Below are 17,319 nucleotides of genomic sequence, written 5' to 3'. Positions count from 1 at the left end.
CTGAATAACAGAACAGAAAGGGTCAAGCTTTAAATGCTAAGGCTTTTGTTTAGACTCTCTTAATTCATTAAATTCCACCAAAAAACTCCTTCACCACACAGGAAATTAGCAGAAGATATTAAAATTGCAGAACTAGAAGAGAAATAAAAGATTGTAAATCAAAACTGTTATCAAACTTTTTTCTTTTTGTTTTCCTTCTCCAGAACTCCAAGTCAGAAAAAGCTTCGATTGCTTGCATATGCACCTGTACATCACTATTACTATTATTTTGCTTTTATAATATGCTACATTGAATATACAAGGTCATCTTCTAAAAAAAATAGCTTACAGATGGAAGGCTAGTGCCCACTTACCTTAAGCTTGACTCACTACCTGTATGCAGATTGCTGGGCATACCAAAGCCTGAAACCCTCCCAAATGTGAGAGCTTTTAATATATAAAACTAGCATTAAAAAAAAAATACTCTCAATATATTCTCAATAAGTTTCTTCACTATCTCTTGCTTATTTAATTGCTTATTTAACTCTAAAGTTAGAAGAAAAATTCAAATTGGAGACATGAGACAGAAAGCATTTTCTTTTCTGAAGTCACAGATGTGTATGCAGCACCTTGTATGAGAAGATATAAGAAACCAACAAGTAAGTCTTGCCTTTAATAGCATCATTTTGAACAATCCATCCTAACATACCATAAGACAGTATTCAAAGTATTCCATGCTGATGTACCACCTTTATGACAGTGGTTTAACTGACAGCAAGTTAATAGGGAAAATAGGATACAACTGTACACAGTGACTGAATTGTGCACAACAGCTTTCCCCAGCTCTCAAATACTAATCAAATCATGTTTACAATATAGGTGCTTTTTTCTCCTCCCATCTGACCATGTAATGAAATTAAAATACTTCTAATGCTTCAATGCATTCTTCTTCTAGCCCTACACCCAACAGCAACCTTTATGAATAACTGTCAAAATTATTATATTTCTTCTAAGGCCAGTCAATGGAGACTAAGCAATAATGCAAAATGACCATGAAGTGAAGCTTAAAGATGGTAAGCCTTATTCACTGACCTTGAAACAAAATTTCAAGAGTGAAAGACAGAAGAGATTCTCAGAAAAGATCGGGTTTTTTGAGAGAACACAGTACTGGGAAAAAGTTCTTACAATAAGAATTTCAACACATAAGTGAACAATTCTCTGTTTATTCAAAACTAAGTTATTCTATATATGACGAGCATCGTGATTCCTCCTCCTCCCCCATACTAATCACTATATTATTTTCAAATTAAATATAGTTGAAGGTGGTCACAGAAATCCAGGGTTCAAACCTTCCATAAGTTCTCAGCCATTTCAGATATATAAGTACTAAGTTTCCTCCCCTCTACAACTTCTTTACTTGCGTATCACAATGCAAACAAGCGCTTATGCCACAAAGGTTAATGCAGTATTTTGTATGAAGGTTGTAAACTTCTGCTGAAGACTTGCAGTTAAAATACCAGACATTTACCAACATGAGGAAATAGCAAAGTAAACATCTCACATATTACTAAGAATGATGGCCACACTGGAAGAGAACAGCTTTAGTCAGACATTTACTTCAGGAGCTTCGTAAATTTTAATATAAATTCCCTGTAAGGAATACGAAGGCAGCTAATGAAAGGTCCATATCCAATTTAACATAAAATCATTAAATTTTCCTTCTTTACTAACTACAAAACTTAGCAAGTTCCTATCACTTAAACAACATATTTTATCATTTAAAATCTTAACATTAGTAACATGTTTTGTTACATGTTACATGTTTTAGTTCCTATTTTAAATTCTCAAACCAAAAACTATAGAAGGCAAAGCTGCCGCTTTCTACCTAAAGTAATTATTCTAAAATATCAGAAGGCAAAGCTGCTATAATTTTCTACCTATAGTCTAAAACCATTATAAGTTTCCTGAACTTCTTCTAAAACATTAATATACTGACTGCATTTTATGTAACTGACAGTCAGCTCAAATAAAACTCAAAATTTAGGTTTCAATTTCCTCAACTAACTTCAAACACTCTGAGTGGACTTAGAAGCAAGAGTTGAGAGACAGATCAGTTTCCCTCACTTATCTGCGTATCACATCTAGCTTAACCTTTCTGCTGTTAAAAAGCTTTGGTTGTTTTCTTTTTTTTTCTTTTAAAAAACTCACAAACAACAGACCTACCATGCTGATATGACTGAAGACTCCTCTAAATCTTATTACCACACTTAGTAGCCAAGCCTGACTTGCAATCATAACAATTAAAGCAATTCATTATAATCAATCTCTCCTATCCCAAAACTTAGGAGAGCTTTGACAGCTCTGCTTACTACTGGTTAGGGTTTAATTGTCAACTCAACAGGAACACCACCAGGCAAGAGTAACCACTTCAAAAAAAACCAACCCTACATTCTGGAATCTAAATACTAAGTAATAGAATGTTATTTGCTGTTAACGTTTCCCTTGGGTCTTCCTCCTTGTGACCTCTTTTTCTCCTCCTACAAATTTCTTATTTGAGCAGACTTCTGCACAATAAAATCAACAAGGAACTTGCATAATAACAAATCAGAACTTTCTTGGCCTGTATTTCATCGCCTTGGCCCAAATTCAACTAATTTTCTGTTTACTGATGTAGTCATGACCTATTTCAGCCACTACAGCTTTCTCATGGTTCAAGCAACCTGTTTACCTCCACTTCACATGAAACTTCAGAGTACCAACATTTATTTTAACTACTTGGTACAAACTTCATGATACAAAATTCTCAAAGCCCAAAAGACAAAAGAACATCTGCTATCTAGTTCCATTACCAAAGCATCTACACTAGAATTCAGTGTTCCATGACAATTTTTGCAATTCATACTGAGATACTATCACACAACAGCAACAAAACTTATTTCTAATTCAAATATGCTTCTAAAACTAACAGGAAAAAAAAATTAACAGAACAACACAAGCTTGCTTTATTTCCTACTCCTCAGATACTTTGCAAGTTTCTCCATTTGCTAAGAAACTTCTCAGCAATTTTCCACAGATATGCCAGCCTTGATTTTCATAATGTATGGGGTTTGTTTCTTTGCTTTGTTTCATGCTTTGTATATTGCGTACTAAAAATTATTAAATTTATGTGTTATTTCAGGATTCGGATAACAAAGTTAATATCTGGAAGAAAATGTGACTAATGTTTATGTGGTTCTATTTAAGTGTAAATTTTAAGCAACAGTATTAACACTTCACCACTATTTTTTCTTTTGAACACTTTACTTGCTTAACACTAACACTTTTTCTTATTACTTGTTAAAGATTGAGTAGAACTCAGAGCTGAGTGATTTAATGAAAGTGGGTTTAGAATAGGCACATGAAATTGCTTTAAACTCGCCATGCCAGCAAGTGAAAATTAATTTCATTTTAAAAAACAGGTTAAAATTTCAGCCTGCATTTGGTAGTGTTAGAATATGAGTCTAAACTTCATATGAGAAAAAGAAACTTAGGCACAGCAGGGATCAAAATAAACGATTTCATATAATTTTAAGATTAAGCTGATTTGAGTACATCCATGTATTAAAATGACAGCTCAGTTTCAGCTCTCAGTACTTGATACAAACTGCAGAACACCATTATAAACTCCCCTTTCCATACTAATAACTTTATGATGGCAGACTTTTACATGAAAAATACTTTTGGAACAACTGTCATGAAACAGTTTCACAGGAAAAGGATTAAAATTCGCAAAACTGCATAATGTTTTTGAATTTAGCAAGGAATAGAAGACAGTACATTCTAATTTCCAATTAGTCTTTAATATTTTCAGTACTACATTAGAAATACATGATCACAGCTTCCCACCTCCATAAAATGCCCACCTTAAAAAAACCTCAAACAAATATAGAACAACCCTTGTGGTACAATTGCTATATATAAAAAGTGACTGAAAACTTAGTTTGAAAACAGACAAATCAGTGGGAACAAGCCATATAGTGACATAGTATCTTCTGAATACAACAGATGTTAGCTAACTTAGAAATAAATATGCCTGTAAATTTTTCAAGCACTTAAATAAAGTGCTTTTATTTGAACAGGTGAGAAGAATCTGAGAAATCAATTAATTGCAAAATGAATTATTTATTAAAATTATATTTCACAAGAGAATTATCATTGCCATGTCTATATTAAGGATTAACATATAAATATGTATTTACATAATGTAGTCATGCCACAATACAGTCAAAGCTGCTACAAAACACTTCAGTTAATGTTTGCTAGAAAGACAATGTTACAGTGTTAACAGTAGAGGTTATTACACTTAGCTTTGTGCACAAATTGCACAAACTGAAGCACATACAGAAATCAACTACACAACTGCAGATACACATCTTATTCTATATATTTACATAACTGTAGTATCTGCCACCCTGTCACAAAAACTGAAGAGTCACTGAAAGGCTTTCAGCTAGCAAAACTACATTGCAGGGCTGACTTCAATTCAACCTGTATAGTGTCCACTTGGGAGTTTCCCCATCATTGCCATAAACTCCTGTTATATTAATACTGATGATTTCATGGATATTTTTGAAAGCCAATCAAATTAGTCTCTCAGTCACTGGTTCTGTAAATCCAAAATAACACAAGTCTTTTTTCCCTGAACCCCTTCATTCTGTGACGTACCATCAACATCATCTGCAGCTTCGCTCTCTTCTTCTTCTAGTGTTTCAAAAGGAGTCAATACATCATAGAGAAATGAGAGAAAGCCATAAAACCAATCAGAGCTTTCCTCTGCTAAAATATTAAGGACTTCCTCAAGGGAATCAATATTTTCATTACTGCCATCTTTGGTCAGGCCTACACAAGAATAGAGGAAAGAGAGAGAGAGAGGGAGAGAGGGAAGGAAAAAAAAAAGAGCAGTTAGGTGGAAAGAGGAAATTGTAAAAGGAGGATCTGTGAAAGATATGTCACAGACAGCAGTCTTTACAGGAATGCTAATTAGGAAATAGAAAGATGTTAAGAAAGTTGAATCTTTCAAATTACAGACTAAAATTTGGACAATAAGCATGCACAATATTATGCCAATATCTTAGAAAAAGGTGGCAGCTTCGCTTTCCCTTTTTCCTAATCTTAAACCCAAATCCATTTATATTCATTTTCTTGCAGGAGCATTTACCTCTAGACAGTTTTTTAACAGTAATTCCCCACTACTTAATATCATCTAATTTGCCTTTTTTTTAAACCATCTTGTTCAAATTTGAGAGCTTGCAACTGATAGCTGAGAATAACATTTAAAAGCAAACATTATTTAAACAAGCTTCTCATAAACATACTGTTAAAGATAACATTTATTCTAGCATGCAGAACTCTGATTTGCTTAGAAGTGAGGACTCTAATTGCTGGGTGGGAGTATTTTGCAGTTTGCTTGCTTGTTTGGTTTTTTTAACATGCTTCTCAATCATTCTTTTCTATGATATATATAACACAATATAATTGTTCCTCAGGAATTAATTCCAAACCCAAGGATATAGAGAACACTACAGAAAAATTAATATATAGCCAATATAAAGGGTGTAGGTATTGTTAAACAGAAAATCTAAAGCAAGCTAAAGACAGCTAAAGTAGAGGCTGCCAGAGCAGCAAAGAAAGAGCTTGTCACTTCTAAACTCACTGGTATCAGGAGCTACCTTGGGCCACGAGACCCACTAATGCAACTGGTCTTTGTAAAATACAAATAAGCCATTGTTATTGCTCTTTTTTTCTATATTAAAATCCACTGTTTCACAGTTACTTCAAAATAACATGTCAACTTTTCCACTCTGGGAAAAGTACAGCAGAACGACCAAGCAATAACAAATGTCAATTATTGGTAAACTTCAAAGCAGGACAGGGAGGAATTTCCTCCACTTCTAACCAGAAGAAACCTTTGTTTGTATTGGAAGGAGAAGCAGAAAAGTGAGCTTAAAGGTGAAGACAGATTGTTGACACATAAAATTAAGTGAAAATGTTACACGTGCAGACTAGAAAGCAATATTAGGTGCAGGTTAATGAAACATTCAAGGCAGAGACATTTAACACATTTCAACACATTTTTCTTACAGCACATAGTGAAAGCATCAATGATAATTCTGAGGAAACTTCGAAGTCCATGGTGTTTCACATCCTTGTATCTGGATGTCCAGAACCTCTACTTCAGTGACCAGCCATTCTCTTTAATTTTTCACTGGATAGCCCAAAGGTTTAAAAGTGACAGATTGAATCCAGGAGGTAATCAAGGTATTTTAAATATCCCTCTCCAACTTCTTCCATGGCTTAGTTCTATAAAAATTAAATTTCGTAGACTTAACTTTAGGCACAGTAGTTGGTCATCACTGCAATTTGTTTTCAAAATCTGGACCAAGCAAGATGTAAAGACATAAATCAAAGTATGTATATTTACTGAAGAATGAAATCTCAGTTTAAGATAAATACCTCAGTTCTCAACACAGAATTCTAAGTACTCACATCATTCTATTCTGTTGGAATCTGGCATTAAAAGAAAAAAAACAAACCACCACTCAAAAGACCCCAGGCTTTAGATAGCATTTCTGTAAGCACATGAAGAAGCATATAGATGCCCCTGTTCCTGCACTAACTCCATAATCAGACTCATGGGCCACCATCTTTATAAATTATAAAATGGAGTACATCAATATATTTCCTTTGAAAAGATTAGCACAACAAAGTGAACCATAGAAAATGGAAGAATATGTCCTGTAGTTTTACCGCAAAAAACCACCAAACAACAGAACTCCAAACCTTGCCTTTGAATTGAAAGGAAGGGGGGAGAAGAAAACGTTTCAGCCTGAGTTATAGAAAGTAACACATTATTTCATATATTCATTTTTTTTTCCTTTCTTAGAAAGTTAAAATAAACCAAAACCAAACTAATTAATACTCAAACTATTTTTAGTCTTCATTCATCCCCATAATCAAGAAGAACTTCCCCAATCAGGCAACCAAGCCATGCTAATTCAGTGACCAACAGGTAATAACTACTTTATTTCAAAGGAGTTCTTAACATTATAATTCAAATCAAACAGTGATCAAGGGAGTAAAAATCCTTATCTATTCAACAGTTTTACGAGAACCAACAGGACAGAAGGCTTCCCTACATTCATTTAACAAGATAAAGCCTTTCTACTCCTGCAAACAAGTTTTACAAGAATGAGTGTATGCAAGCCTTTGATATTTGAAGGTGCTATTGCAGAACTTGAGAAAAATAGATAAGAGTAAGAAACTTATCCTGAACAGCTGAACCGTACAAAAACATTCTTTTAACTCCTATTATCTCAACACAGATTTTCTGAACATGCCATCTTTGTACGACAACTTGCAAACATCTCTTTCTACAATGTGTGAACAAGAAAAATAAAGCTGGTTTACAGAAGCTTAAATTCTACTGTTTATTACCCTTTGATGCTGATAAACTAGGGGTTTTGTTTTTAATTTTCTGCACAGCCAGACTACTCTGTACTAAATGCACAACTATAAATTGATGACTTCCTATAGCTGCAGTTCCAAAACTGTACTAACTAATGCAGCCATTTAAGTAGAATTTCCCAGGAGAGTTTTGTTTGTTAAGAAGGGCTGAAGTATAAAAAAAATGGTTTGGCTTCAAAGATTCTATTACAACGCAGACACTGGTACTCCCTATGCATGCATTTTTTGTTACGCTACTAAAGCCACGGTTTCTCTGTACTCTGTTCTTGAGCACAGAATAACACTCCTCCCAAGAAGAATAACTTCCTTCCAAGAGCAATCAGTGTGAGGTGGACAGGGTGGGAAGAGAATTACTGATAAAAGCAGCCCTCAAAAGGGGCAGATTAAGAAGCCTCTCTTCCCATTACCAAAAGGAATTCAGTAAGCCTCCAAAAGATATGTGAAAAAGAAAGAATGTGCAAGATAACTGCAGAATAGCTTCAACTAGTTTGTATTTCTATTCTAAATATTTATATTTTTTTTATAAATGGATACAAAACTAACTCAAAAAATATTTAGTTCGTTGGTTGGTTGGCCAGGTTTTAGGCGGGTCCTGTGTCCCTCCCCTTACTTAGTGGGGAGAGAGGGGGAGGAGCAGCTCAAGAGAACTTAATCATCAAATCTCCTTTGATTTCAACAAATAAAAAGAACAAACCCTATCATACCTTAAAAATACAAGAAACAAATTTATAAATTTTAATTCTTCTATTTAGGTGTGCCCAATAATTAAGCTAAGTTATCATCTACTAAACCATTCTTTGAAATATAAACTCACGCATTTCTCAAAATTAAATTAATATAATTATTTATATGCAAATCAAATCCTTAAATTTGTTGTGAAAACTAAAAGATTACGGAAGTAGACACCATTAAACAACTGTACATGCCACGATTTCAATATAGAGTAGTTTAGTTATAGCTAGAGAACAGAAAAGAAAAAAGTATCTACCTTCCTAGCATTAAACATCAAACAAAAGTATCTCCTATTTAAGTCAATATTAAATCAGCAGAGAAAACCACTTGCTGTTATGGTAGTCTGACTCAAGAGAAAAATCCCAGTTAACAACAAGCCTTCAAACACAGCATATGTACTAACAAAACCATCATAAATAAAATATAAAAGGAGTTACACATTCAAAGTTCAGAAAGTTACCATAATAAGGTTGAATACGTGCTTACTATCTGGTTTTGTCTACTACAAAGACTTCATTCTGGAAGACAAATTCCTCAAGAGGGAATCCAGTCTTCCGGTTTCTCCATCAATATTTTAGTTTGCATAGTAGTGTTCATTTTTCAGTTCATATTAAATGTTAAACACAAACAAGCACAATAATTTACTGGGAACTTCTGTTAATAATATTGTATACTAGTTATTAGAAAAATATATTTTTATATTCATAATTTTTATCAGGCAATTTTTCAAAATTTACCACTTTCTTTGCACCACAGAAAACATTCTTCAACTTGAATGAGATTTAAATCATATTTCTAAGCAAGTATTCAAATATAATAAAAATAACTTTTCCTCTATGACCTTTTAATGTCATATTTGAAGTGTAAGTTTTACATGTGTGATAAGACAAGCTTATAATAGAAACACTGTCATGTACTGGCAGAATTCCCAGCTACGTCAAGTTGCATAAAACAGATGTAACGAAGCAGTAGCATGTTTCTGGCTACTACCTTGGCAATCTTAATCCAAGTAATACGACCCAAAAAGAGATTGATACTCACTTTCTATACACTAAGTAGTAGACATAGAAAGATTAGGATTATACCTATACAATGTGTTATCTTATTCATAATTTAAATTTATCACCTAATTTGTAGCTCTGAAGTATTTCAGAGCACTGGAGATTCTCCACGATGCCTCTCACGTTCACACCACCACAAACTGGTTCAGAAATTTTGATTGCACGGATTTTTTTTAACCATGAAAGGATTAAACAAATGAACCCCCTCGCCCCCCAAAAAAACTATTATTTCTGAAAACATAAATGGGGAAAAATAAACTGATCCTAAAATAATCCTTATGGAGCATGAGTTTCAAATAACAAGCCATAACATCCCTAACATACTACTTGGCCAGTTTGAGACATTCCACTTTGCACTCTGCTCAAGCTATTATATACTATACTGGGTTTTTTGTTTTGTTCATTTATTTAAATTGCTAAGCTTCTGTGCTCTGAATAGGTTTACATTTGAAAAAAATCAATTAAACTTTTTAACATTACGTATGTAAGAATTATCTATGCAATATAATTGTGAAGCTGAAGATGCTATTGATTTGACTGATAGAAGATATTGGTAGAAGGGCAATATCATGATGCATGTCTAGGGATTTAAATTTCTCTTTGAGGGTACATAGTGAGCAGAAAAGCATTCTCCCAAACTACAAAGAACAGAAGGCTAAAACCAAAGTTTCAACATCAAAGAAAAGTCCATGTCATGTAGGATTTCTGAAGGGCAAAGAAAATTAACAGACTTGTGGAGAAATCAGAATAGAAGAAAGACAGTACACAAATGTGCTGAACAAACAGTCATATAGGAAGTAGAAAGGCCTGCTGGAAATAATTTTAAAATAGAGTTGTCTTAAGACAATGTTTTAAATCGTGATGCATTTTAAGCCCCACATCTGATAAATTTACTAATAATCACAATCATCTTTCAACAGTCGACACAGCAGCACCAACCACCTAACTTCAAAATCATCCTGTAAGTAATTAAATGCTTTCCACTTACATTGTTATATTACACAAAAAAGAACACCACTTGCTACAATTTATACATACAATCTTAGAACTTGCATTAGGAAAAAAATTCCACCTCAGTAAAATCAATTTAAGTTCTCTAGTTAGGCAAACCCCAGAAATATTGTTTTGACATTAAACAAAACCCAAACATGACTACGAAAACTGAATTATATATATTATTACACCTGTGATTGTACTTGCCTAGCAATACTTTAGCATCTTCCACATCAAAATCTCCATCTCCATCAGCATCATATATCCCAAGCTTGCCTGGAAATGCAAAGAGAGGAAAAGGAGACAGTTAGGGATTCTCCAGCATAGCGCTTTCAGCGTGCAATGGCTGACTGTCAACGCTAGGTTGTTATCTTTTTTTTTTTTTTTTAATGGTTTAGCCATACTCTCCTTAACCACATTTTAAGTTTCCTGGAAAATATGACAAAATATTTTAAGTTCCTTTCTACACTTCCCAGACTTTAGACAAGGTAGTCTTTTTTCCATACATCTGTTTTGGTGCTCAAAGTTTTAAGACCAATCTGTAATTAAGCAATATGCTTTATGTGAACGTGCTTTGTTCAGAATAAAATTCAAGTGCGCAAGTAATATTTGACATGTTTGAGAGTAAAGAAATAATAAAACAAGGATTAATCAATAAATTTGTTTTCCGATTATGTTCTTCTTGCTATTCTAATTCTCAGAAAAAAAGACAGATAAATAATTTTCAGTGCCAATTTAACAGAAGGTAAGCAACCCACTTCCTGGAGAAAGGGAAAATATTCATAATTTTATCAAAAACTGTATAACATCCACTGCAGAAAAAAGGTTGTCTATCCTTTTTTAGGTGACTAAAACATCACAATTCTCACTTTTATTTCTGAAACTGTGGTATACACAAAAGAACCAGCCAGTTTCTATTTTAAAAGAATTTTTAGCATAGAAACGTGGTATCCAGGATTAGAAGTGTCCTGGGATCACCAAGTGAATAGAGTGCTATTTAATTGGAAAATTCAGACCTAACTTTTAATAGGATTTAAACTCTGCATTTAAACTCTATTTGCGGAACTCTAGGTCCTTATAGTTTGCCAGTTTACTATTACACTTTTCATTCTCTAAATGGAGGAACAACTTCGTTGCCATCAAAATAAATTAAATATAGATCTTAACATGTTACTTAGGAAAGAGTTATGTGGAAGAAAAAGTTCAGACTTGGGTCTAGAACAGACAAAAATAAGGCCATCACCATTGTACTGAAGCAATCAATTAGAAAGGATCTTTATTAGTTTATGTTTAAATACAAAAGACTGGTGGAGTAAATATAGTTCTCTGGAAAAAAAAGAATCGTATTATCTTCAAAACTATGAAGAAAGACAGGTGAGAGATGACTGGGGTTCATGTCATTGTAGAAGAATAGTAATACTCTAAAAAAATAAGAACATATAATGAACCAAAATGTTTAGCCATGGGACTGTAAAGCAAGCTTATTTCTCTAATATCCTACCTTGTAGGACCTCTGACAAGTTATAACGGAAATCCTTTGCTTTGGCTGCATGCATGGTAAAAATATAGAAACCATTATTTGCATCACCAGACCCAATTAAGTTTCAAACCAGAAGCTTCTCTTAAAAATCAGTCCAGATGAAAAAAGCATGTACCAACAGATTTGTTAAGTTGTAAAGCTTGTAAAACCAGCAGCTGCAGAAGTGCATGTTGAATCATCAGGAACAAAAGTTCTACCTATGGGCATACATCTTGACATTTGAGACATTAATTTTCACCCTTAGATACTATATTAACAATATTATCTTAACATTATCATATTGAGATACAATTAATAATTATCATTATAAACTTAAAACTGAGATAATTCAACAGGTCATTCACAAGATGATCACTGATCAGTTGCCAGACTTTATAGGCAACACAGCCCATCAGAGGAGTTGTAACATTAGCTGCCCACTTTCAACCACTGTTGCAAGTTTCTGAGAGCTTAAACTGAGATAATGCATAGTTAGCTGACATTTCAAATGAACTGCAGTCTACGTGTTCCAAAAAGATCCAGATTTATCCTTGGAGATTTCTTCAACGCTTTAATAAATGTAATATGTTAATAACTTTTTCCAGTCTTATGAGAATCCCATTTTACATCACAGTACATTTCACAATTAAAACATACATTTTCAACAGTACTGCATGTTCTTATCATATGCAGTCACTGAAGTAGTCAATTCAGCTATCTAGAAATTTAAGGTGGCCTCGATTTAATGTATATTATAGTTGTTATTATTTTAAGTGTCTTAAGATTTAAAATTCTTACCTAGAACTTCTTCATAATCTACAAGTTCAAACCAGACAACCGCTACTGATGTCCAAACTCCCAGCAAAGCAATTACCATAAACCAGGTGAAAAACGAGCTTCCAGAGAGGCCTTCTTTCTTTCCATTCTTGCTTCCTCCATGCTTAGTCTCTGTTAAAATAAGGCAAGCAAATAGGAAAAATATATTTGATAACAGTTTGAAAATTACAATTCAGGATATAATTATAAATCTTGTTTCTTAGGACTACACAATGAAAAAAACTGAGTAAAACTTTTGGGGGTTTTTTTGTTCTTTGTGTTGTTTGTGAGGTGTGGGTTGTTTTGTTTTGTTTTGTTTTTCCAAACTCACCACCTTTACTTTCTTTTATATCACTGTGAATTACAGTGAGAAACTCAATGATTATCTAAGTGAAAGCCCTGTAGCCAACCAAACACCAAACACCCACAAGTAATGTCTGAACTTACTTGGAAATCCCCTCTTCCTTCCCTTTACTGTGTGTTTATGCAGACCTTCACATTTTTTAGATGCTTTGCATCTATACCAACAGTTCTCAAGCTGCCACCAGAGGGCAATACTACCAGCAGAAACAGTTTGGGAGAACAGTTTCTTCTGCAGGAAGTTTCCAAGCTAAGTTGAATTGCCTCACGAAATCAACATGAAAATTCTAATAACCTACGAAGGCTCCAAAATCTAAACCACATTCAGGGTAAGACTCTAAGTTCAGACACACTACCAACTAAAAATATCTTCCCTGCTGCTTAGAATCAAGCAAACATTCACTACATGCTAAATATCTTCAGACTTCCAGTCCCAGGGAATGTACAAGTAGAAGGATGATACAGATTTAATGCAAATCAAAGCTTCATTTATAGCCACACATATTCAAAGTAAGTGTATATAGAAAAATACAGTAGCTATAAACAAACCACCAGGAAAAGAAAGACCTCAACCTAGCATATAGGTAGTGGGGTTCACATGGGCAACATCATTAGAGAAGACATTACTTTAGGATCATTTTAGGGGAAGAAAGATGTGTAGTAAAAATGTGCATCCAAAAAAATGCCTGTGGCCTCTGTCCAAAGCTCAAGGTCTGCCCCCTGATATTACTGCTGCAAAGCTGGCATTTGGCTGCAGTTTCACATCTAACAGCCTATTCCTTCTTTTTTAAGTATCAGCCTTTGCCCGTTCAGCCACCTTCGGTCCCAGTTATTGAAGTAAAAGTATTTCTTACACATTTTTAAATACTCAAGGAACTTTGTAATGATTACCATGATAATATAATGAGCTACTATTAGTTAACTTTATCAACACTGGTCATAGAAAAAGACAAAAAATACTCTCAACAGATATTTGAAAAAAACGAACATGTTGATAATTAAGAGTAGCTCTGAAAGATTAGTGACTGACTTACTTCTCTAATAGATAGTATATAGAAGTACTTTCAGACCCTGCTAGTCATCAGGTTCACAGCTGTAATAAACGAAGCTTTTATTACATTCATTGTGCTATATACTGAGTTCAGACCAATAAAAAGAAAACTCACATCAGCTCTTACACAGCTCAGTAGTTTATTAAAAAAAAAAATCTTTTAGTAAGACTACTCCATACAGAACTCAAATACCAACTGTTTAGGGTTTTTTCCTACATTAAACAAAGCTGCCTTGGTATAGGCTGTCCAATAATATTCAAAGAGAAACTGAGACAACTTGCCTCACTTCAGGCTACTGCACAGTACCCTTATTACCTGTGTGCGAGATCCATATACATAACTCACCATAATATCTCTCGTGGGAAAAATGTGCAGGTAGCCTCAAAATAGAGGCAAAGACAAGCAACTGTGCCAGTACAGTTGGAAATACAATCAGGTCTATCTGAAATTTATTTATTGAACTCTTGAGCTGGAAATTTTAATATTCAGAAATAAACAATTATACTCTGCAACAGCAGAACTTTGCTGCTTCTGCATTTCAACGTAGTCAACAGAAGCTTTGCATGCATTTCGAATGAAACCTTAAGGCTAAAACCATTTTCAGTTATTCCAGGTTGCAGCTACATTCTAGAGCAAACTAGGTATTAGAAGAAGCAAACAGCAAAGAGAATCTTACTGTATTTCACACTTACTCAGTTACCTTATTGTTTTCTAGTGTTTACCACTTATCTAAGTAATCACGCATAGCTGTATTTTTTTTTCCAATCTAAAAGACTGCTTCATGCAAACCCCTCAAGAAGATTGTTTTCAGAATGCTCTAAAATACCTGCCAAGAATTTATCCATGGCAGCTTGATCAGACAGCACTTTAATATAAATGGAAGTTTTGTAATATAAAAATCTACCTATGACCCAGCACATGTAACCCTACATACAGGCTCAGAACAAAAGATTGCAAGGACTGACACTGGCTCAGAGCTCATTCCCGACAGTTAATTCTCAATTCAAGCCCTTTCCCAGCACATGCTGCCAGCCATGTCAGAAGTAGGTCACTTGCCATATCTGGTAAGCCTGTGCTTACACCACCAGATGTCTTTATGCAGACATCAGAAAGTCTTAAAGTGTGCTCTATTCCTCAAAAGAAAATCTTTAAAAGCCCTATATCTTCCCCATCAAACATTAAGAGTCACGTCTAGATAAAAATGTATGAATACCTTTTACTTCAGCCTATGTTAAAGACACTTAGCAATTTCATATAATCCCGAAATAACTTTAAAGTCAGATATTTGAAGACAAAACAATGTCTCTTAATGTGTAAGCTACGCAAGCAAGAACCAAGTAAGAATTATTCACCTGCCATAAACTCATCAAATATCTCTACTCCAGAGAACATCTAAACAAAGAAAACAGAGGCAGCCTGTAACACAGACTAGAACAGCAAACTGGCTAAAAAAAAAAAAAAAAAAAAATCAACATACCACAGTAAGCCAGTTATTTTGCCAATTACAAAATCAGACGCAGCCAGTATTCGTGACTACGCATTTTCCATTTGTTTGTAAAAAGCTTAGGATTGTACCTGTGTCGTCAGCCATAACATTAGTGCTCGATTTCCACAGAGAGAGTGTGTCGATATCTCCAAAAATTTATGTTGAAGGCAGAATAAGAAATTATTTATCCTCACTTTAGTCTTGCAACAGAAGCAAACAAGTTCTCTTAAGCAAGCTCAGCTGGAACCCGAAACTAGACCCAAGAGAAACCTCTCCTCCAAATCTATTTTTAGAGCAGTTATCCTCAGGAGCCAAACGCTTTTCAGAACTCATATGGCAATCCAGTTCTGACGACAATCAAATTCCCTTACTCCTCCTAACAGAGCATCCTGGGTAGTTGATCCTTTCCCCTCCCCTTAATCCTCCAACATCAAACACAGCAGCAAATGAAACTGAGCACATTGTACTGTAGTATTTTTGCTGCAATGTATGCCTCAGTGCCTGAGCTCTAAGGACATTAAATCCATCAGCATAAGCTGAAACACAAGTCTGGATGCGAAGCCTGTGTGCATTTGTTAAGTTGGCCCTTGCCCAAGAAACTTTCTCCATGTTGGCACTACTTTACCAGGCTTCCCAAGAATCCTGTAGAAACTACTCATTTGAAACTTGCTAACTACTTTAAGAATAAAAGACAACTGATTTCTAAAATGTAGGTTTGAGCCTTCTAAAGTTACTTTAAACCAACCACACATGTTCTTGCCAAAGAGTTTTCAGATCAGAACTATCGCCCTGATTCACCTTGTGTTTGCTTCTAGCAGACCCAAAGGAGGGTTACTAGTAGTTTGGCCAAAGCAAAGCCTGTTGCCCTACAGCAGAATAACACCAAATGCGATAAAGGTAAAACAGGAAAAATTTCTATTGCATATTTATTAGAAGTAGTAGGGGTGTCTGAATTTGCTTTGTTGCCCCCCCTTTCTAGAAAGGGCTAACATTAACTCATCTCACTCAGCCCTCCTTTATATTCTGACAATATGCACACTACCTGTATGTACAATTTAAAGCTAACACAAACGATTAATGATTAACATAGTCTCTTCTCCTTAAAGGCTAAAAAAAAAAAAAAAAAAGGAGTAAAAAAGCCATTAATACACTATTAATTCACAATTTTAGAAAACTATTCTTTTCCCATGGCCAGCTTCTTTTTGAGTGGGAGGAAGACAAAAAACTACTTTCTCATTAGCAGAAACCCTGACAAAACTTTCAGGATCTAACACTCTGCCTTTCCTGCCCGAATGCTTCTTTAAATAACATAGCCATCAGGTAGATGAAGAGAAAACTGTTACAGCTGCTTTGAAAAACAAAATACACCTCCTGTGGTTTAAACATCTAGCAACCAATTCCCAAATGTCGCTCAGTTGCTTGGGGGAGAAAAAAAGGGAGAAATAACACCCAAGCGAGTTTAAGACTTTTCAAATGGATGCAAAGAAACTACAGGCAGTTGATTCTATAACTAGGGTATCATTTAACTATTTTTAAAGCTACCTGAATACATCAAATAGAAGAGATGTTTTTAAAAAGACCTCCTGACTAAGTAGGTTGCAGCAAATTGTGATGCACAACTGAATTAGAGTAAGATAGGAGAAAAATTTAAACAAAGAATAAAAATCACTAAATACACAGAGAAATCAACAGCTTATTAAGGGAAGTAATATTACATGCAATTGTGTGTAGTCTACTGCATATAAAACCTATATTGTTTTGACAGACGAGGCAATCTGTTGCAGCTTCACTTTGCCTGCACTCACATTTGCAGATACC

At 34.5% G+C, this 17,319-nt stretch overlaps 1 protein-coding gene across 8 annotated transcripts in view; it reads right to left on the bottom strand.

The window, feature by feature from the left end:
• ASPH (aspartate beta-hydroxylase) overlaps positions 1–17,319 on the bottom strand; it is a 113,708-nt gene that overhangs the window by 82,107 nt on the left and 14,282 nt on the right. Inside the window, exons 1-5 of one of the 8 annotated variants that reach the window (XM_054059518.1) lie at positions 15,591–15,886; positions 12,586–12,735; positions 11,770–11,814; positions 10,476–10,544; positions 4,684–4,857 (exon numbers count right to left, since the gene is read on the bottom strand). In XM_054059518.1, coding sequence (XP_053915493.1) covers positions 4,684–4,857; positions 10,476–10,544; positions 11,770–11,814; positions 12,586–12,735; positions 15,591–15,606 — 454 coding nt within the window. In that variant the 5' untranslated portion in view covers positions 15,607–15,886. Of the gene's footprint in view, positions 1–4,683; positions 4,858–6,099; positions 6,263–10,475; positions 10,545–11,769; positions 11,815–12,585; positions 12,736–15,590; positions 15,887–17,319 lie in introns of those variants that run through there. The other 7 variants (XM_054059515.1, XM_054059521.1, XM_054059519.1 and 4 more) reach the window with 7 other exon arrangements.

This window comes from Cuculus canorus, chromosome 2, assembly GCF_017976375.1.
Source record: "Cuculus canorus isolate bCucCan1 chromosome 2, bCucCan1.pri, whole genome shotgun sequence".
Classification (NCBI taxonomy): Eukaryota; Metazoa; Chordata; class Aves; order Cuculiformes; family Cuculidae; genus Cuculus; species Cuculus canorus.
Note: the sequence above shows the minus strand (reverse complement) of the source record. Positions and strands in the feature narration are given on the sequence as shown.